The sequence below is a fragment of the Loxodonta africana genome, chromosome 5 (assembly GCF_030014295.1).
Source record: "Loxodonta africana isolate mLoxAfr1 chromosome 5, mLoxAfr1.hap2, whole genome shotgun sequence".
Taxonomy (NCBI): domain Eukaryota; kingdom Metazoa; phylum Chordata; class Mammalia; order Proboscidea; family Elephantidae; genus Loxodonta; species Loxodonta africana.
In genome coordinates, this window is record NC_087346.1 from 133,395,556 (window position 1) to 133,418,354 (window position 22,799).

Genomic DNA, 22,799 nt, shown 5'->3' on the forward strand with positions numbered 1-22,799 from the left:
GCTACCAAGTCGATTCCAACTCATAGGACCCTATATAGGTCAGAGAAAATCTTTATGAGAGCAGATGACCAGGTCTTTTCTCCCATGGCTGGTGGCTGGTGGCTGGTGGGTTCAACCTTTCAGTTAGTAGCCAAGGACTTAACAACTGTACCACCACTGCTCCTTGCAATTTGTTATGAGAATCATAAAAAGATTGCTACATGAGTTTAAGAGAGGGAGAGATCCTTCTCAACAGGGGTAATCAGTAATAGCAGCAGAGGTGCCATTTGAGTTGAGCCTCACAAAATAGATAAGATTTTTTATCACGTAAAGCAAGCAGAAAGGAATTGATTTCCAGGACAGGAAAACAAAATAAGAAAAGTGTTAAAGACGTAAGAGGGAAAGGCAAATAATTTATTTCAATGGACAGAGTACAGTTATAGGCCATCAGAGATTGATAAAGCGGAAAAAGGAGAAGTTGGGGACAGATTGTGAAGAAGTTTAAATGCTGGGCTTTGGAGTAGGAACATCATTTATTAGACAGCTGGGAGTTATTGAAGATTTCTTCAATAACATTATACAGGTTCCCTTGCCTGTAGTTAATGGTAACAGTACTGAGGGGACACAAGGCAACAGGAAGAAGGAGGGAGATTGAAAGTTGAGATATCAGTGGAATGTATTACAACAGTCTAAGTGTAAGAATAAGACAAGGATGTGAATTAAAGTACAATGTCTGAAACAAAGTACTTAATAAGAGATAGTCATCATATCGTCATCATCATCACCGTGATCACATTGGCAATGGCCTTGGTAATGAATAGGAAGAGAAGGCTATAAGACCATAGAAAGAAATAATTTCTAGAAATTAATGACTATTCGACTATGGAAAACTGAGATCAGAGATATTTCAAATGTAAATGATGAAATAATGGAATAATGACGGAAACCTATTAACAGAAATAAGGTCAGGAATTCCTCATTTTAGGAAGAACATAATAAGCTCAGTTTAGACATGTTCAGTTTGACCTCACAGAAGAATTGCACAGTAGACAGTTGATCACAGAGGACTGACAGCAAAGGAAAAAAAAACGCTGTGGAAACTTGAATGAGATGATCTGAATATTCTTAATGAAGTTAAGGGGCAAATGTGAAAAATGAGTGAGAGAGAGGCAGAGCTGTGAACTACACAGGCATGGAAAGCTTTGGGACAAACCAACTGGAAAGCATATAATGAAAAAAAGAATTATAAAAGGATTGGCAAAAAAGGTAAATAAATTTAGACGAGATTTACTGCTAACAGAACACATACGATTTCCCTCCAAAGAATTCAGCCATCTGGGAGAACAGAGAGGGGAGACTGCAGAGGTGGGACTAGGCTGAGGACTAGAATGGCAGACAGGGAGGAAGTCCAATGAAGCAAGAGATTACGTGGTGCAAGAAAGAGCATGACGGATTGGAGCCAGGAGATCCAGGCTGGGTAGCTTTCTTGCAAAGAAGAAAGAACTGCCCAAGAGAACAAGGAGCTGAAGAACTACAAATCTTGAAGAAAACAAATACAGGAAGGCAGGCAGACACTAACTGGTAGACGAGGTAATTGGTATGACCATGGTTAAAGAATCAATAGTTTTTTAACAGACATTTATTGAGGGCGTTTCTTTGCTCTAGACACTGTGCTATATGCCGAGAATTAAAAAGCACTTACAAAGAATGAATAATTTAATGCAGCAGTTGGCAAACTTTTCCTGTAAAGGGGCAAACAGTAAATATTTTAGGCTTTGCAGGCCATAAGGTCTCTATCACAACTGTCAACTCTGTCATTACAGAGTGAAACAGCCACAGAGAACATATAAATGAATATGCATGACGATTTTTCAATAAAACATATTTTAATTTCATATAATTTTCATGTGTCACAAGATATCATTCATCTATTGATTTTTAAACCATTTAAAAATGTAAAAAAAAAAAACACAAAACATTCTTAGCTTGCCAAAAAAACAAACCCATTGATGTCAAGTCAATTCCAACTCATAGCGACCCTACAGGACAGAGCAGAACTGCCCCATAGGTTTCCAAGGAGCGCCTAGCAGATTTGAACTGCTGACCTTTTGGTTAGTATCCGTAGCTCTTAACCACTATGCCACCAGGGTTTCCTTTAACTTGGCAGTCATATAAAAATAGGTGGCAGGATAGGTTTGGTCTGTGGACCATAGTTTACTAAACCCTGATTTAATAAGTAAGTTCAGAAAGAAAAGAAAGGAATAGCATACATATACATAATATATGCACTTACCATTCATATATAGTCTCAGCAATCATTAGCAGGATTTAAGAACAGACCTATTATTTACCTATCTCTTCCTTTCAGCCATGATAGGACTCCAATCTTTGTGTTTTGTTTCTTATACCTAATATGCTAAAAATTATACTGTCTCTATACCTTTCAGAAATTTTCAAATTTTATCAAAAAATATTTAGACCCAACCTTTTTTAGTTTTATTTTCTTGAGTTTATATCTTTTTAACAAAAGACTGAATAATTTTTTCAAACATGTAGGAATTAACTGTTATGTTTTATAGCAAATCAATAATACATATTGTGTGGTGTCTAGTCCTAAAAGATATGACCTAAAGATATATATGACATACTACTTCAAATATCTCCATATTTTGCTTATATTGCCTCCTTTCACTATCTAATTTTGAGGTTCTTTTCATGAAATTAAAAGTTAAAAATCTGCCTAGCATCCGCTGCTGTAGAACATGGTAACTTAAAGCAGCAGAACGTTTCTCAAGAGCAGCAGAACCAACACGATAATTGTTGAAGCTGGGTGATGGGCTCATGGGCATTCTTTTGGATACATCTGAAAATTTTTATAATAAAAAGTTTTTAAATATCCACTTCTGAGGTTACGATGGAGAATGAAGGTCAACTCTGACTGTGATGCCCATTAAACTCCTGAGCAGTGTCACTGTTGAGGAAGATTAACAAACAATAATGCCTCAAAGGCAAGTGGACTATGCTGTGCCGAGGCTAAGGACAGTTGAAAGAGTTTGGAGCACATAATACAACTTACTAAATTTCTATCTCTATTTTAACACCTTCTTATAGTTTTTTTTCTGTTTAAATTATTCTATTTTATTGTTTTTAAATGAGTTTTAGTTGTTGCCAGGCCATTTTAGAGAACAGGTTCATTTGACTTCTATAACAGAATACAATTAGTATGTAACAGCCTGCTGTCAGAACAAATCTATTTCAAATAAAGTATCAGTAACACTAGCTTCAAATGCCAAAATTTTAAGGGAAGATGATGTCAGTTCATTCCCGTTTTATTCCTTTAATGCCACAGGGCATGAGGAGCTGATTGCATCATAATACTTTCATCACATTTTAAATCTATTTCAAATACAGTATCAGTAACACTAGCTTCAAACACCAAAATTTTAAGGGAAGATGATGTCAATATAAAAACAAACAAAAAACTTGTTGCTCTTGAGTCAATTTCAACTCATAACGACCCTATAGGACAACACAGAACTGCCTCGTACAGTTTCCAAGGAGCAGCTGGTGGATTCGAACTATCGACATTTTGGTTACCAGTCTGAGCTCTTAACCACTGTGCCACCAGAACTCCAATGTCAGTGTGGTACATGATTTTTTTTTTCTTCTACTTACTGTTTTTCAGGATTAATATAGTTAAATAGGTATGATACTTAGCAACAGAAATTAAAAGGAAGGTATGCAAATGCTATTCGCATCACTTTAGTGCTTCCTACCCAGTTTTTCATGTGATAAATAATATATACTTCTGACATCAGAAAGAAGCTTTCACTTTACATTATACAAGGGAAAATATAATAAAAATGAACAATAGCCAACCTGTGCTTTCCTCATGTATACCAAAGGTTCTTTAAGATGTTCGGGAGGCGCAGCAGGATGACTAGGTAAAGGAAACCTAGGGGCAAAAAGAGGCAGCTAAGTAGTGTGCATTACTCTTGACAGCTAATTAACTCTCTCGGTTAGAAAGGACTTACCTCTGTAGTTCACGGTGTAAATGAAATGGAATATGAATTAGCAGTTCTATTAGTGTAAACACGTAAAACTATTAGTATCATAGTTTTAGGTTAAAACTAGATTAGAAATTTAATTACATGTTAAAAGTTAAATTATTTGATAATCTGAATCCATAAATTGAGGTAATTTAAAAGTTACTTAGCTCTGTAAATGCTCATGAAAATTGTTATAACTGCTAATTTTAGCATATGCATATTATAGCATCAAGAGGGATTTTTAAGGTTAAAAAAATCTATTAACTTACCAACATATCAACTCTTTTCATTTCCCCAAGTTTCCTTCCAGCCCTTGTCCACATAATTATATATATATATTTTTTTATATAATTGAAATTATTGTTGTTTCTGACAACAGCTATGTTTTAATACATAATACATAAAATAACAAATTTAGTAAAATTTAATGTATAATAAATTCTGTTTTCTAAATGTTATATTTTATAACAAAAACACATTATTTTTATTAAGAAAACAGATTCATTTAGTGAACAAATATTTGAGCCATTCTAGGTACTAAGTATATGGTGGTGATTAAGACAATATTTCTGTTCTCACCGACCTAATATTCTAGTGAAGAGATCAGATAATTAGGAAAATAAAGAAACAAATAGAATAATATTGGATAATAACAAATGCTATGAGAAAATGAAAGCAGGGTAATGAGACAGAAGAGGCTTAGAGTGGTAAGGGAAACCTCTAAACCAAAACCAAAAACCAAACTCGTTGCCATCAAGTCGATTCCAACTCACAGCGACCGTATAGGCTAGAGTGGAACTGCCCTATAAAGTTACCAAGGAGCACCTGGTGGATTCGAACTGCCAATCTTTTTGTTAGCAGCCGTTGCTCCTAACTACTACAACACCAGGGCTTCCAAACAGCCAGACCTCTAGGGGAACCGATATTTGAACTGAGAGATGAATGAGAAGAAGCCAACCATGCCAGGATCTAGCGGAAGAATATTCCAGGAAGAGTGACAGCAAGCACAAGACCCAGAAGTGGGAATGTTTGGAGTATTTATGGATCAGAAACAGCCAGAATGGTTGCAGCATCATGACTGAGGCATAGAGTGGTAGGATGTTACAGACAGAAAAGGCAATAGGAAAACACGATGGTTCAACCTTAACTTAGAGGTTCCAATCTCCTTCACAACAATACATGACTCCTATTGAAATTAGTCATCGGGCTTGTACTACAGCAAAACAAACATGCTCAAATAATCAAGATCCACAGACTAATTCTTGTGAAATTTCTGGTCCAAATGGGACAGTAGCAGGTAAAGGGTTAATGATATTCCAAACCACTTGCACCTGTTCCAGAACCAAAGCGTAAAAGGCTCAAGTGTCCATAAGACACACTTCTGGAATAGGAAAAGGCAACCTATCCCACCTAATCTATAAGACCATTTCACTATGTTGTTTGATTGTTTCTGGCAAATTATTTTTTCCACTAAAATCTGCATTCCATGTACTTATATAACATTTTCCCACTCATAAATAATCTCTAGATACCTTGGCATTTTTATCTTATGTGCGAGATAGTTTAAAAACTATATACCTCACACTGCCCAATATATCATTTGTAAAGGACATGTGATTTATAATGAAATACTACTCTAAAATCCTTTCATTTTAATGGTAATTATTTCTAAATTTGATAAAACTTAGAAATTTAGGATTGATACTTGAGAGCATTCATTGATGACCTTAAGAGTTATTCAGTGATCAAAGAAATTTATCCAAAAATACAGGTAAAAAAAAGTGGCAATGCTTGTGTAGTGCCTGGGATCTTAAAAGCTCGCGAACAGCCATCCAAGATGCAACAATTGGTCTCTATTCACCTGGAGCTGCAGAGGAAGAAGGAAAGTCAGGAATCGGAGGAGGAACTGGACTGTGTGTCTAACTGCCTCCATGAATAACTCCCTCTTTTGCCATGAGACCAGAAGAAATGGATGGTGCCCAGCTACCGTTACTGAACGTTTTGATCAAAGATTCTATAGAAGAATCCTGACCAAACCGCGGGGCGGGGGCGGGGGGGGGGGGGAATGTGGAACAGAATGTCAAATTCTCATGGAACCTAGACTTTCTAGAGTCACTGAGGCAAGACAATCCCTGCAACTATTGCCCTGAGGTAATCTTTAAACCTTAAAGCTTAAATCAAAACTGTTCTCTGAAGTCATCTTAAAAAAAATTTCAAAAGATCAGTGATTGTCAATAGTTCTGGGTAAGGAGGGGAGGGATAAACAGGTGCAACACAGAGGATTTTTAGGGCAGTAAAACTATTCTGTATGATACTGTAATGGTGGGCACATGATACTATACATTGTCAAAACCCACAGGACTATACAATACAAAGAGTGAACCCTAATATAAACTACAGACTTTAGTTAATAACAATGCATCAACATTGGTTCATCAATTGTAACAAATGCATCACACTGAGGCAAAATGTTAATAATAGGAGAAACTGTGTATGTGTTGTGCATCTGTAAGGAGTATACAAGAACTTTGTACTGTCTGTGCAATTTTTCTGTAACCTCAAACTGCTCCAAAAAATAAAGTTTATTAAATAAAAAAAAAAAAGTGGCAAGGGAAAAGTCATTAATATTATGACCAAAATCAAGTTAGGTGTTTACTCACTCAAAAATATTTAATAAGAGCTTACTAAGTGCTCAGGATAACAGAGATACAGGAATGAACAAAACAGTCTAAAACTTCTCATGGAGCTTACATTTAGAAATATGCAGAGGGTTGTCAAATTGGAACCACGGACAGAAACCTGCACATTACCTGAGACCCCTGCCTCTTCCTTAACACTCAATAGATCACCAAATCCCCCTAAATAATCCTCAGCTTTCTCTACCCTTTCTGCCACTAACTTATATCATCATCTCTTGCCTGCATGTTCCTAAGCAGTCTCCCCTGCTTCCAGACTGTTTTCAACCTGTTTGCCAATACGCCTGGCTGTTTGCCAGGGATGACATCTTCCTTATTTACCAGTGATTGTATTTCCAGTGTCTAGCATAATGGCTGGCACATACTATATAACTGATACACTGTTGAATGAATAAAATGCAAATGTTATTTTGTCATTACTCTGCTAAAATTCTAAAATGGTACCCAAGTGCTCTTGGGATGTAGTCAGCAAAGCCCTGAATTGACACAATACCCACAACAATGAATTCAAACATGCTAACGATCATGAAGATGGTGTAGGACCAGGCAACATTTCATTCTGTGATACATAAGTTCACTATTGAGTTGGAGTCCACTCAATGGCATCTAACACTATCTAACATCATCTTTTAGCATGCCCCCTTCCCACCCTACCATCCAACCATATAGACTCTTTGTTCCTCCAATGTGCCACATTCTTTTTCACCTCCAAATCTCTGAGCTTGCCGTTCCCTCTAAGCACTTTTTTTCCCTACTCCTTCCTTTGACTAGCTCACACCTTTCTGGTCTCAGCCTGAATATTATTACCTTTGGTTAGCCACTATGACATCCCCAAATCTGAGTTAAGTGCCTTTCCTATGTGCTCCTTGTGCTTCCCCTACCACAGCACTTATTATGCTGTACTATAATTGCCTCTTCAAAGTCTGGGGGCCCCATTAGACTGTGAGCTCCATGGAAGCAAAGAATGTCTAGCTTGTCCATTGTACTCAGCACCTGGCTCAGTGCATAACACATAGCAAGTGCACAGTAACATTTAAAATTAAGAGGGCAAAGGAAAACTATATGATTAGGACATTTTGGGGGTACCCAGGTCCCCTCCCTGAGCACCCGTCCAGCAAAAGCCATGAATGTCAGTGAAGATTTATCCAAACTTGCGGTCTAGTATAATAAGGTATCCACTGTCTAAAATTCTTCCACTAATCTTGAAAACATTATGCTGAGTGAAATAAGCCAATCACAAAAGGACAAATATTGTATGATCTCACTTACATGAAATAACAATAGGCAAACATATAGAAACGCACATTTATTACTGGTTACCAGAGCAGAGGGAAGGGGGAAGGCGGAGCCATTGTCTGGGAAGCAGGGAGTTTTTATGTTGATGGGAAAGTTGCCAACAATAGATGATGGTTGCACAACATAATTAATATAATTTACATTGCTACATTATACACCTGAAAAACATTGTGTTTTATATATATATATATATATATATATATATATTCACAACAATAAAATTCTTCCATTTAAAACCCTTCCACAACTGTTCAGTGTTCATACCTCTTTAAGGTATGGTAGACACTTGCATATATTAATAAATAGACTATGGTATATGTTTTTATAACATGTACATATACAGGTAAGATTTTAAAAAGATTTATTTACCTCTTTAGTTTATGGTCCTTAAGGGAAAAGGTCATCTAATTCTTTATAAATTGTTCTATACAAAGTACAATGAAGTACATTGTCTTTTTCATTTTGTATGTAAAGGCTGAAACAAATCAGTGCATTTTCATTTTGTATGTAATGACTGTCTTGGTTAAATGTTTACAGTAAGTTTAGGGTTAATAATTACACTGAGGTTCCTCAATTCATCAAATATTTATAATGTGTGAGCACTGATAAGTGGCTCAATAACTACTTGCTGACTTAACATCATTTATTTGATGTTATACCATTACAAAAAACCCACCGCTGCCAAGTCGATTCTGACTCATAGGAAATACAAAAAGAAATACATAACACACAAGTCTTGCTTCAAAACTCTTATCAAGAAATAAGATATAGACATATGTGAGATGTAGTAAAACATGTGGGCACTGGAATCAGACAGCTGGAGTTCAAACCCTAGCACCGTCATTTACTAGCAATATGATCTTGCGCAAGTTACTTAAGTGTCTAAGCTTCAGTTTTCTCTTCTATAAAATGGTGATAATAATAAATTCTACTTCATAAGGTGTTATGAAAATTATGTTAAATAAGGCAATGCATATAAAGTATTTAGCATAGTACCTAGCACAAAATATTCAATCACTGTAAATTATCATTAATATAAAATTAAATTGTTATTAACACAGCAATAAATATATAACCGTTGTTTAAAATGAATGGAAAAGATAACTAAACAAAGTAGGCAGTCTGAAGTAGGAAGAGCCCACTGAGGGGAATAAGCTATTTTTAGGTATGATCTGCATAGTTCATGTGCCACATCTCCATTGAGGCCTGAGAGTGAGTTTTTTGTTGTTTTTCCCCAGCTCTAAATATTTAATATTACTTAATGAATATTCCTACTTTATGTTTTGCTTTCTTTACTATCTAATGGTTTCTGCCAATGAAAAATGCAACACAATACAGCCCACTTTAGTCTTTTGATTTATGTTAGGGGGGAAACACTTCTTCATACTCCTGATGTTCCGTTCCACATGAACACAGTTCCGTAACTGTAATATCCTTGGCCTCTCTCCACGGCTTTGCTCACTACACCCCAGAAGAGGTTGAATGCCTTACCAACTGGTAAATTTGGGAAGAATAAACATGCTTGCCCTGATCTAGTACTATTTGACTACAAGGTAAGTCTATTTAATTCTAAGGTTTAGTTAACAGACTCATTTGTTCTCACAGTAAGCTATGTTGCCCTTACCTAGTCTTTATCAGTAATAGAAGTGTAATTTTGACTTCTCATGGGCCTTTCTGTTTTATCTTATTTCTCTGTTTGTTCAGAACCCAAGTGGGAAAGAAAGGAGTATTATCGGGCTCCTTGGAAACACCAACAATTTCTTTTAAAAGCCTGTTGTGTGCAATATCAAAGACATGACAATGAATAATATACAGTCCCTGCCATCAAATAAAAAGGCAGTCTATCTCACAGGCCAATTTTCAGGAATGCATTAGATCACAAAAACAAGGACATCTCATCCTTAGATGAGAATCCCATGTTTGGAATTACATACAACAGATGTTTTTATTCCACAGTATCAGAGACAAAGACACTGAAATGATACACTTTCTAGGTAATAGTAAGAGACACACATCACCATGTTTATATCAGTTTAATCAATCTGTGGTACCTCTACTATATATTGTGAATTTAAAACCTCGCTTATCATAAGTATCCATTCCTCTGGTGACTAGTACTATCAAAGGTATGGTCTCAGTCAAATTCAATTAATAGATATCATTATACATGATGTTATTTAAAAGTACAAAAACAAACTGAAAACATGGTGATAAGCAAAGAAGCAAATACTAATTATAAAATGTGTATCTAAGTACATGTTCACAGGCCTTCATCTGAGTCTCTTTATTTTAGAAACAGTTCTGGTAAGCTGAGTTATCTTGTTTCCTAGTTAACAGCAGATAAGAAGGGACAAATTGAAAATGAAACTCTTAGAGACACACACACACTGATAACAGTTTAAAAAAAAAAAAAAAAGGCAGACGTAAGAACTCTATTAGACTACAAACTCCATCATGAGGGTAGGAATTGTGTGTATTGCTCTACAGTATATCCTCAGAGCTTAACATAGCACCTAGCATGTGGTAGGTGCTCAATAATAACTGATAGAAAGCTTAAAGTTGAGTAAACTCCATAAGTTAACATTCTGGATCTTTTTTTTTTTTTAAAGGCAAATAATCTTATACACCTCAACAGACCCTGAGAGCAAATCCAGATGAACAAAAACACTGGTGTTATTCATGATGACATCAATTTTGCAAAAGCTGTTAAATTGTTTAGAATGATTTATTTATACAGAAAACGGTAATATCCACAATGGCAACAACAAAAAGAATGTTGGTAAACTTCCGCTATCTGAAATATTAACTTATGAAGACTATCTTATTCTCCAATGATGCTGGATAAATGAAATGTAATATAAAATTTTGGGTTGTTAAAAAAAAACACTCACATATTCACCATTCTCAGTCAAGGCGAGACTGTAGTAATTTTTAACAGTATTAACTTACTTGAAATGCTATACAAGTACTAAAGAGGACCAATAATACAATGAGTGCACATAGCAATAATGACTTCATTACTTACAAAGTAAATATAGCTAGACATAACAGTATCTCAGAATAGGTGGGAAAAACTCACACACTCAGTTCACTATAAACAGCATTCTGAAGTTTCTTCTCCCAACCTGTTTTTTTAAAAAAAATAATGAAATATACAAACATATTAGTTTAGAAAATACACACATCATAATTAATCTCACAAAAAATTTGACTTCACACTCATTTATGAAAGTCCTTCTCAACTGCTAATCACTGTGTAAAATAAAACCAAAAAAAAGAAAAGGAAACCTGTTGCCCTTCAGTCAATTCTGACTTATAGTGGCCCTAGTGGAAACACTGGTAGCGTAGTGGTTAAGTGCTACGGCTGCTAACCAAAAGGTAGGCAGTTCGAATCCACCAGGTGCTCCTTGGAAACTCTATGGGGCAGTTCTACCCTTTCTTATAGGGTCGCTATGAGTCGGAATTGACTCGACGACAAAGGGTTTGGCTTTTTGGTTTTTATAGGACAGAGCAGAACTACCCCATAGGGTTGCCAAGGAACAGCTGGTGGATTTGAACTGCTGACCTTTTTGGTTAGCTGTCAAACTCTTAACCAGTGCACCATCAGAGCTCCGTTAAGTATTCCTAAGTAATTATTTACCATATCTCTTGTCTAATAACAAGTAGCAAAGTCATTAACATGGTATTTTTTTTTTCTAAGTAAAATTATTACACCATTTTCTTAAAATGGAAGGAACATTTCCTCCTCTACCATCAATTTGCTCAAAGAATGCCAAAATCTTTGGATGTTATACTTATACTATTCACACTATGAGGAAATGTATCAAGGGAAGGGCAAGAAACAACCAGGTACTTGACAAAGAGAGACCACAAGTCATTAGTTATAATTAACTGGTGAGTAAACTCCTGGTCAGCAGAAGCAGATGAGGTACCACCAGTTAGCCCAGTTAGCCAGGGAACCTACGAACTATGGGACCTCTCTTCTCACTCAAAAAAAAAAATTTAAGATTTTCTTTTTTTTTTTTTGAAAATGTAGAGGAGAAAAAGTCACAATTGAAAAGTAAAAGCACAAGTTATTTAACGCATGAGTACCTAATACATTCAGGATGTTTTTTGACTAGGAAGATAAACTGGTATTTAAGGTTGATTAATGTAAGCAGTCATTCCCTATTGTTTTTCTGAATTTTTGCATCATTTTACTGAAATGTCTGATAGTTCTCATTCTCCCCAAAAAGATACCTACTCAGACATTTTCATGGCTCTGAATGAGAGAGTAATTGGAAGCCTGGGTACAAAATATTCTATCCAAATAAAGCATTCCCTTATTTTGCCTTAAAGAATTGGGAAAAAACAACAACTTACAAACCTGATATTTTAAAGAATTTCTTAATATCTTCTTTTAGTGATTCAAGTTTAATCTCAGGTCTCTGAAGACTGGTCTAGTTTTTAAAAAGAAAAAGTAAGGAAAAGACAGAAGTTAAAAGTAAATTTTGGGGGTTGATATCTAACATTAATGGAAAAAAAATGTGACTATCATTTGAAAAATCCTCTTTGAGGCCAGAGCAACTAAGAATTATCTGGAAAAGCTCATAAGAGAGAAGACTTTTTCACCTCCTCTTAAAATAGAGGGTCTGTGACAATACATTGTAGCCATTCAAAATATAAAAACTTGAAGTTTATGAATACTTACCATCTTTACCTAGTAGGAAATGTTCTCAGATTTTATAAATTCATTTTCTTAATATTATACCCAACATATATGACAACACCTACTGACCAAAAACATAGGCCCCCAACTGCATCCATATAAATGGGTGGTTGTATAGTACCTACCTTTTTGGATTCCCACTAAAGGCAAACATGCATTTGTTGGGCATATTTATGGAAAATATATAAAAATTCGTATTTACTATTGTTTATAACCATCTCTTCTTTAAGTGTATGCTTTCTATTCTACCAGTCTTCTACACTGTAATTTTTACTGAAAATAATAATTTCTCCTACTTATAACGGCTTCAATTACCCTGAAAGTGTTGATGTTTCAACACCAAGGTCTCTCTACCAAACTCAAGAAGCATTTTCTTCAGAATGTATTTCTATTAGTGTATCTCATAAGCATTTCAAGCCTAAGAAATAAAGAATCGGTCTTCTCTTTCACTCATTACCTTGCTCCTCTTTTATTTTTTAATTTGATCAATGAAATTACCATTTACCAGATCCTCCATGTCAGACATTTCAAAGTTATTTTCTATTCCACTCTTTCTAACTCTTCCAGGAGTCAACCCCTTTCTGAGAAGATGGCAATGGTGGCAGTAAATTTTTTAATCTCCCTGATTTCTATATTAAAAACAGCAACCAGATAGCAAAACCAAAATTCCATGGAAAACATTTACAATAAAACCAGACAATGAGATTTTCCTACAATCCCCAAATACAAGCAGCTGGGGACAAACCAAAAGCCACAAGACCTGTGCGGGAAGAAGTAAAGAGAAACAATGGGATATCTGATGAATCTGAAACCAAAACAATGTAAAATAATTAACAAGTAGGCCCTAAAACACATGACAAGCCAATTTTAGAACAGCAGCTAGAACTGGGAGGGGTTTTGCCCAATCCAATAACAGTAATGTATAGGCCCTAAGCCAGTTTCAGAAAAGGACACGGAATGAGGAATATCATTGCTGATGTCAGATGGGTCTTGGCTGAAAGCAGAGAATACCAGAGAGATGTTTATCTGTGTTTTATTGACTACGCAAAGGCATTCAACTGTGTGGATTATAACAAAATTATGGATAACATTGCAAAGAATGGGAATTCCAGAACACTTAATTGTGCTCATGAGGAAACTGTTACATAGACCCAGAGGCAGTCATTCAAACAGAACAAGGATATACTGCATGACTTAAAGTCAGCAAAGGTGTGCATCACAGTTGTATCCTTTCACCACACTTAATCTGTATGTTGAGCAAATAATTCGAGAAGCTGGACTATATGAAGAACACAGCATTAGGACTGGACGAAGACTCATTAACAATCTGTGATATGCAGATGACACAACCTTAAATACTGAAAGAAAAGAAGGCTTGAAGCACTTACTGATGAAGATCAAAGACTACAGCCTCACCATGGACTACACCTCAAAATAAAGCAAAAATCCTCACAACTGAACCGTTAAACAACATCATGATAAACAGAGAAAAGACTGGAGTTGTCAAGGATTTCATTTTACTTGGAGCCACATTCAACGCCCATGGAAACAGCAGTCAAGAAATCAAATGACATACTGCATTTGGCAAATCTGCTGCAAAAGACCTCTTTGAAGTGTTAAAAAACAAAGATGCCACTTCGAGGACTAAGGTGCGCCTGACTCAAGCCATGGTGTTTTTAATTGACTCACGTGCATGCAAAATTTAGACAATGAATAAGGGAGATCAAAGAAGAATTGATGCTTCCCTACTTTGGACATGTTATCAGGAGGCACCAGTCCCCATCCTCCCGTGCTTGGTAAAGTAGAAAATCAATGAAAAAGAGGAAGACCCTCAGTGAGATGGATTGACACAGTGGCTGCAACAATGGGCTCAAGCGCAGCAATGATTGTGAAGATGGCGCAGGACCAGACAGTGTTTGGTTCTGTTGTACATAAGGTCACTATGAGTTGGAACTGACTCGACGGCACCTAACAACAACAACAACACAGTAAAAAGTCTAATAAGATCGAAGCCATCTAGTACCTATGAATTCTTGAAAACAAACAAGGGTTCCCCTCAGGATAATGCCACACTGACAAGAAAATGTTAGTAGAGTAACAAAAACTGAGCAGATAGGGATAGTAGAGAGAAAGAAGAAGGTCTGGATAAAAGTAGGAAAGAGAAACAACCAGAAAATATCTGAGAGAAAACTTCCATACTTTTAAAACTACACAAAAAGCAACAGAAAGAACTCTGTGAGTAAAAAAAACAAACCAAAAAAGCTATCCTGAACAACCTCTCCTAAAAGTTAAAAAAAAACCCAGTGCCGTTGAGTCGATTCTGACTCATAGCAACCCTCAGGACAGAGTAGAACTGCCCCACAGAGTTTCCAAGGAACGCCTGGTGGATTTGAACTGCCAACCCTTTGGTTAGCAGCCGTAACACTTAACCACACCACCACCAAGGTTTCCCCTAAAAGTTTAGGAAAACTAAATTCACATGTCAGCAATTGAAATTATCAAATTCCATGCAAAGCTATTATCAGAAAAAAAGAATAAACAGCAAAGTAATATCCCAAAATTTCATCCCAGACAATGAAAGTACATCAAAAAGACATGCCTGCAAAACAGATCAAAAATAATTTCCATTTACATTCAGCATAATTATAGATAGGTATGAGTTTAGTGCTATCATTCTGATGTCTTTTGTGTGTGTGTGTTGTTGACAGTTTCTCTTTTTCTACTTAATTTTTTTGCTGAGTAGTTTATATATTGTCTTTCCCTCTTATTTGTTATTGTTGATTTTGTTTTTGCTCAGTCTTTATGTTTTACTTGTATTTTATTTTGATGTGTAGGATTGTTAGTCTCCTTTGTGGCTACCTGAATATTTACCCCATTTTTCTAAGTTTAAACCAAACTTTTATTTCTTTATATCACCTTTACTTCCTCTCCATATGAAAGATCTACGACTACATTTTTAGTCCCTCTTTACTGTTTTAAAGTTGCCATCTTATACAAAATGACATCGCTGTTTCCCTGTTTTGAGCATTTTTTTATCTTGATTTACTTTTGTGATTTCCCTATCTGGTTGCTCTGTCCTGTGTTCTAGTCTTGGGTTGATATCTGATATTATTGGTTTTCTAACCAGAGAACTCCCTTTAGTATTTCTTGTAGTTTTGGTTTGGTTTTTACAAATTCCCTAAACTTTTGTTTATCTGAAAATGTCCTAATTTCACCTTCTATATTTTAGAGACAATTTTCCTGGATATATGATCCTTGGCCGGCAATTTTTTTCCTTCAGTGCTTTATATAAGTCATCACATTGCCTTCTTGCCTGCATGGTTTCTGCCATGTAGTCCAAGCTTATTCTTACTGACTCTCCTTTGTAGGTGACTTTTCATTTATCCCTAGCTGCTCTTAAAATTCTCTCTTTATCTTTGGTTTTGGCAAGTTTGATTATAACATGTCTTGGTGGCTTTCTTTTGAGATCTACCTTATGTAGGGTTTGATGAGCATCTCGGATAGGTATCTTCTCATCTTTCACGACAGCAGGGAAGTTTTCTGCCAATAAATGTTCAACAATTCTCTCTGTATTCTCTATTATTACTCTCTATTCTGGTACTCCAATCACTTGTAGGTTATTTCTCTTTATAGAGTCCCACATGATTTTTAGGATTTCTTCATTTTTTTTAATTCTTTTATCTGATTTTTCTTCAAATATATTGGTGCCAAGTGTTTCACCTTCAATCTCATCAATTCTGCTTTCCATTTCCTCGATTTTGCTCCTCTGACTTTCTACTGAGTTGTATAATTCTGTAATTTTATTGTTAATCTTCTGAATTTCTGGTTGCTGTCTTTCTGTGGATTCTTGTAGCTTATTAAATTTTTCATTATGTTCTTGAATAACCTTTTTAATTTCTTCAATTGCTTTATCTGTGTTCCTTGGCTTGTTCTGAATTTTGCCTGATCTTGTTCCTGATGTCTTGAAGAGTTCTGTGTATTAATCTTTTGTATTCTACACCCGGTAATTCCAGGAAGACATCTTCATCTGGAAGATTCCCTGATTCTTTGTTTTGAGAGTTTGTTGAAGCAATCATGGTCTGCTTCTTTATGTGATTTGATATGGACTGTTGTCGCTATGAGTCGGAATCGACTCGAGGGCAGTGGGTTAGGTTTGGGTTTTGGTTGTCTCCAAGCCATTTATAAGTTCTTGTATTAATTTATTTTTTATGTTTGCTTACTGTGTCCTAGCTTTTTGCTTTGTTTTGATATCCCCACATAAGCTGCTTGAGTGAGCTAGCTTGATTATTTGAGCCTTTGAAGCTCTAACATCCTGTCACCAGATGGCTAGAGCTGTTACCAGGTATATGAGCATAGCAGTCCATTCACTTTTCTTGTATGGATTCAGCTCAGGTGTCCAGGTAATTGGTCATCAAGTATGTGGTACAGGCTCTGTCCAACAGTCTCAGAGGGGCAGGGATGACTGATGTAGGCACAGGTATCTTGTTGCAGCAAGGGGTCATGCTCTGAAAAAGGCAGAGGGCTGACAACCATCCCCCAAATGTCTGTGAGGAAAGCATGTGCCTGTTCCCTAGAGTGCAGAAGTGGGTGGGTTCTGCAGCTGGAAAACGGGCACCCAGTGCTTTGGGTTGTAAGGACTTATCCTTGGACCCCTGTTGCAGGTGGCTAGGTGATATGGGTGGAGCCACCAATCCTCAGGCCCCTGATGTGGGTAGGTGAGGACTCTTTAATAGGCACAGTGGTGTCAAACATCAAAAACCCACCTCTCCACCACACAGCTGAAATAGTTGAAGTCAGATCTCAAGCACATACACCATTGCAGTAACAGGGGTCTAATCTTCTGAAACGGGCCCACATAGGTCCATGCAGGGGTGAAAGGATTCAAAGTCCACAGACCATTTGTGCCTGGACAGGAGCCACTTCTGTACTGAGCTCCCCAGCTTAGTGGAGCCGGCAGATTATATTTTCCCCTAATTGTGAATTTATTCCTTCTCCAAGGCCGGGAGAATGGCTTAGGCTGCGCAGAAGGACCTATCTCAGGCCCAGGGAAACTGATAGCCACTGAAGCCGGCTTGGGGGCTGGAGGCATGGCAAAATAAACACAAGTACTTAGCTTTTGCTGAGAACCCTGCGAGTAGACTGTGGGGCTCACTGTTTCTCCCTGAGGAAACTGAGTCCCAAATGCTACCACCATCCCCACCATGGTTGCTCCAGGGGATGGTGCCTAAGGGGTGCTAGATCCTGCCGAGTCAGGTCCGGCACCTCCTTGCTACTTCTGAACTGTCTCTCCCGCCCCCTGCCGTTCAGACCAATTTCCTAACTTTGCCTTTGATGTTCAGGGCTCCTAGCTTGTCATATATAGAATCGTTTCACTTGTTTTTTCAGGTCTTTGCAGTAAGAGGGATCACTGGATGTGTCTGACTACTCCAGCATCTTGGCCTGCCCCAATAATTTCAAAATAAGCCAAAAGCCCAAGGGTCCCTCAAGAGATGAACTGATAACTAAATACAGTACATAGACATACATACATACATACATACATACATATATACATACACTAAAAAAAAAAACCGAACTAGTTGCCATCAAGTCGATTTCGACTCATAGCGACCCTATAGGACAGAGTAGAACTGCCCCATATGGTTTCCAAGGAGTGCCTGGTGGATTCAAACTGCTGACCTTTTGGTTAGCAGCTGTAGCTTATAACTACTATGGTACCAGGGTTTCCATATACATACATACATACACGTATATTAATCAGCCACACAAAGGAATGAAGTTCTGATACATGCTACAACATGGATGAAACTTAAAAACATTATGCTAAGTGAAATAAGCTGACACAAAAAGATAAATATTGTATAATTTTACTTACATGAAAGATATAGACTAGGAAAATACATAGAAACAGGTAGTTGATTAAAGTTTACCACGGGTTTAGGGAATGGGGGGTTGGGAAGCTATTGCCTAATGGGTATACAGTTTCTGTTTGGGATGATGAACAAGCTTTGGAAATAGATAGTGGTAATGACAACACTGGAATGCAATTACTATCAATAAATATATGGTTAAATTGGTAAATCTGTTATATGTATTTTACCACAATACTTTTTTTTTAATAAGCTAAAAGACATTAAGAAAACCTAATACAATTTAAATCAGAAAATTTCAGAAATCAGGTAGAACAACACAGGAGAGAATTAAGAAAAAATAATCATTTCAGAAATTAAGATTAGAGAAAACGTAAGAGTAAATAAATACAACAGATACTATCTTAAAAGAAATAGACAAAAAGAAAAAAGTTAAAAATCAAAAAGAAATGAAGAAAGAGATTTTAAGAACCAGAAAGTGACAAATATTGAAGATGTTGTTGTTGTTGTTAGGTGCCATCAAATCAGTTCTGACTCATAGTGACCCTATGTGTGACAGACTGAAACACTGCCCGGTTCCACGCCATCCTCACAATCACTGTTATGCTTGAGCCCCTTGTTGCAGCTACTATGTCAGTCCATCTTGTTGAGGGCTTTCCTGTTTTTCGCTGACCCTCTACTTTACCAAGCATGATGTCCTTCTCGGTGACTGATCTGTCCTGATAATACATCCAAAGTATGTGAGACATAGTCTCACCAGCCTTGTTTCTAAGGAACATTCTGGTTGTACTTCTTCCAAGACAGATTTGTTTGTTCTTCTGACAGTCCATGGTATATTCAATATTCTTCCTCCAACACCACAATTCAAAGGCATCAATTCTTCTTCGGTCTTCCTTATTCATGGTCCAGCTTTCAAGTGCATATGAGGCTACTGAAAACACCATGGCTTGGGTCAGGCACACCTTAGTCTTCAAGGTGACATATTGAAGATAGGAAAAGAAAATCCAACATATAGATAATACAAATTCCTCTAGAAGAAAGCCAAGACAAATGAACAGAACTAATGCTAAAAACTATAATTGAAAAAAACTTTCCTGAAATTAAAAAAAAAAAAAAGATTTGAAATTACATTTTGAAAGCACATACAACAAACTGAGATTGTCAACATAGAACAATTAACACCAAGACTTGTTCTACTTAATACCGTACTTGGCTTTAAAGAAAAAGATCCTTTGGAAACTGAGGCAGTAACAGCAAGCGACTTATTAAAAAAAAAAAAAAAACTGCTGTCAAGTCGATTCCTACTCATAGTGACCCTATAGGACAGAGTAGAACTGCCCCATAGGGTTTCCAAGGAGCAGCTGCTGGATTCAAATTGCTAACCTTTGGGTTAGCAGCCTAAGCTCTTAACCACTGAAAGAAAACTAGATTTTTATAGAATTTTAAGCCTGGCTAAAAGATAGTAACATATTTAAGATATTTGGCAAAGAAACACTGGTCAAGTTTTTCCTATCTATCAAAACTGACACAGGCAAACAAAGGACATAAGTAAACTGTCGCCAACATGCAAGAAACTCATCAGTATTGTTTGTGTGAATCCTTCCTGTGAAATCTACTAGAACATAAGTTTCAGATAACCAAAATGGCTAGTACTATGTTTGAGAGAGTTATCAACATAAAGACTAAAGAGTCATCAACATAAGCATTAAATATATGATTACATGTAGAACTAAAACTAAATGAAGGTTAAAAGAAGAGTACATAATAATTATATGCTCTGTCAATGTAGATATTGTTCAATTATTAAAACAATAGGAGAATGGGAAGAAAGGTGTTTTAATTCCAAAGAATGTTTTAACTGTTTTCAGTAGCCTTATTAGTGATGGTAGTTAATCTGAGACTGTTGTGTATATAATGTAGAATAAGACAAATGAGTAATTATTGGATATTCTGATTCTATTATTCCCTACGTCCTTGAGAATCAAGATTCTTTGAGGAAGATACGGTTTGAAGAAGTTAAATAACCACCTTGAGGTCCTGAATTTGAATAGTATCAGTTTAAATTTATAAGACGTGTATATATACACATTCACACACACATAGGTATATACACATATATTCATATACATTTATATACATATACACACACATCCATGAATATACACACACCATTTTCCCTAGATCCATCCACTAAAAACACCCAGAAACAATGACTAACCTACTAGCAATAAACATCCTGAGTTCCCAGACTGTGGTTGTATAGTAGAAGCTGATGGTGCCTGTCTTAGTCATCTAGTGCTGCTATAGCAGAAATACGACAAGTGGATGGCTTAACAAAGAAAAATTTATTCTCTCACAGTTTAGGAGGCCAGAAATTCAAATTCAGAGTGCCGGCTCCAGAGAAGACTTTCTCTCTCTGTCAGCTCTGGGGGAAGGTCCCTGTCATCAATCTTCTCTTGGTCTAGAAGCTTCTCAGAGCAAGGATACCAGGTACAAAGGACGTGCTCATTCCCAGCACTTCTTTCTTTGTGGTACGAGGTCCCCTGTCTCTCTGCTCACTTCTCCCTTTTATATCTCAAAAGAGACTGACTCAAGATAAAATCTAATCCTGTAGACTGAGTCCTGCCTTATTAATGTAACTGCTTCTAATCCTCCCTCAATAACATCATAGCAGTTAGGATTTACAACACGTAGGATAATCACATTAGATCACAAAATAGTGGACAACTGTATAATACTGGGAATCATGGCCTAGCCACGTTGATACACACTTTTGGGGGACACAATTCTATCCCTAACAGTGCCCCACTCAGATGCATTTTGGTGCACCAGTGCACCAAATCTCAACTGCTATGGTGTCATCTGCTAGCAGCTCACTACTGCACCCTTTTGCTAAGAATTGCTCACACAGATGTGAGCTGGTTCACTCAGAAATGCCTCAGGAAATTATGTCCCCCTGGAGAACGGCCCTCGATCAATGACTGACTAAACCAAGGTACAAAGGGCCTCGAAGAGGGACAACTCCATGCTATTCATGACCCAGAACACCCTATGGACTCAAACTGATTCTAGAGCTAGACTTCAACTGTACCTCATCTTTACCTAGTTTCTTCCCATGCCCTCTCCTGCCTTCCCTCAGTCCCCTAAAGGTTTCACTGTGAGATCTCCCCCAATAAAGCACTTGCACAAGAACGTCCATCTCAGACTCTGTTTTTAGGGAGCTCAACCTAAAACGAATTGGCCAATTTCAAACCTGTGACAAGGAATATACAGGAAAAGCCTAGAATATTCTGTCACACCCCATATCAAGGAAGCTATCAAAGGTGACTAGAGTCATATGAAAAGGACTTAGGATCCACCCAAAAAAAATCAAACTCATTGCCGTCGAGTCCATTCCAGCTCATAGCAACCCTACAGGACAGAGTAGAACTGCCCTATAGGGTTGCCAAGGTTTTAAATCTTTATGGAATCAGATTGTCACATCTTTCTCTTGCAGAGTAGCTGGTGGATTCAAATCCCCGCCCTTCAGTTGGCAGCCAGGGCACTTTAACCACTGTGCCACAGGGCTCCATCTAATGATCAAAGACAGGACAATCTGAGTTTTAGTAAAGATAATTACTGCAATGGATTGATGCCCATCAGATATGTATAAATCCCTGAATTCATAAGGATATTTCAAAAAACAAAGTAATTTTGTTCACATTTGGAGGATGATAGGGAACCAACTCATCACCTTGAAAACTGGTAAATAACAGGGAAAGGCATTTATCCTGACTCCTATATCATCATTTTGCAATCCCCAAAGAATTATTAGTTCTAGGCATTGAGCAGAAACAGCTATTAACACTGCAAAAGAGACAACCAGACATTATGTACTTCTTTTAAGAGACAGCCAGACATTATATGCTTCTCAATGAAAGAACATTCCACTGCCTAGAGCCGTGCCAAAGTGATGACACCTGAGTCTGACCAAGTCTCTGAATCCAGCCATCAATTTATAAGAAAATACAGAGGCTAGAGAAATATGTTGAGCTACACTACAAGTGTACGATCAGCCTCGGAAGCAGGGCACGTCCTTTGGACCCGGGGTTCCTGTGCTGAGAAGCTCCGAGTCCAGAGGAAGACTGATGACAAGGATCTTCCTCCAGAGCTGACAAAGAAAGCCTTCCCCTGGAGCTGATGCCCTGAATTCGGACTTGTA

The 22,799-nt window shown here is 37.0% G+C and overlaps 1 protein-coding gene across 2 annotated transcripts in view; it reads right to left on the reverse strand.

Moving 5' to 3' along the window:
• TBC1D19 (TBC1 domain family member 19) overlaps positions 1-22,799 on the reverse strand; it is a 168,779-nt gene that overhangs the window by 116,099 nt on the left and 29,881 nt on the right. Inside the window, exons 2-4 of one of the 2 annotated variants that reach the window (XM_003411298.3) lie at positions 12,387-12,459; positions 11,100-11,145; positions 3,859-3,934 (exon numbers count right to left, since the gene is read on the reverse strand). In XM_003411298.3, the coding sequence (XP_003411346.1) occupies positions 3,859-3,934; positions 11,100-11,145; positions 12,387-12,459 (195 nt within the window). The remainder of the gene's footprint in view (positions 1-3,858; positions 3,935-11,099; positions 11,146-12,386; positions 12,460-22,799) is intronic. The other variant, XM_064285982.1, reaches the window with a different exon arrangement.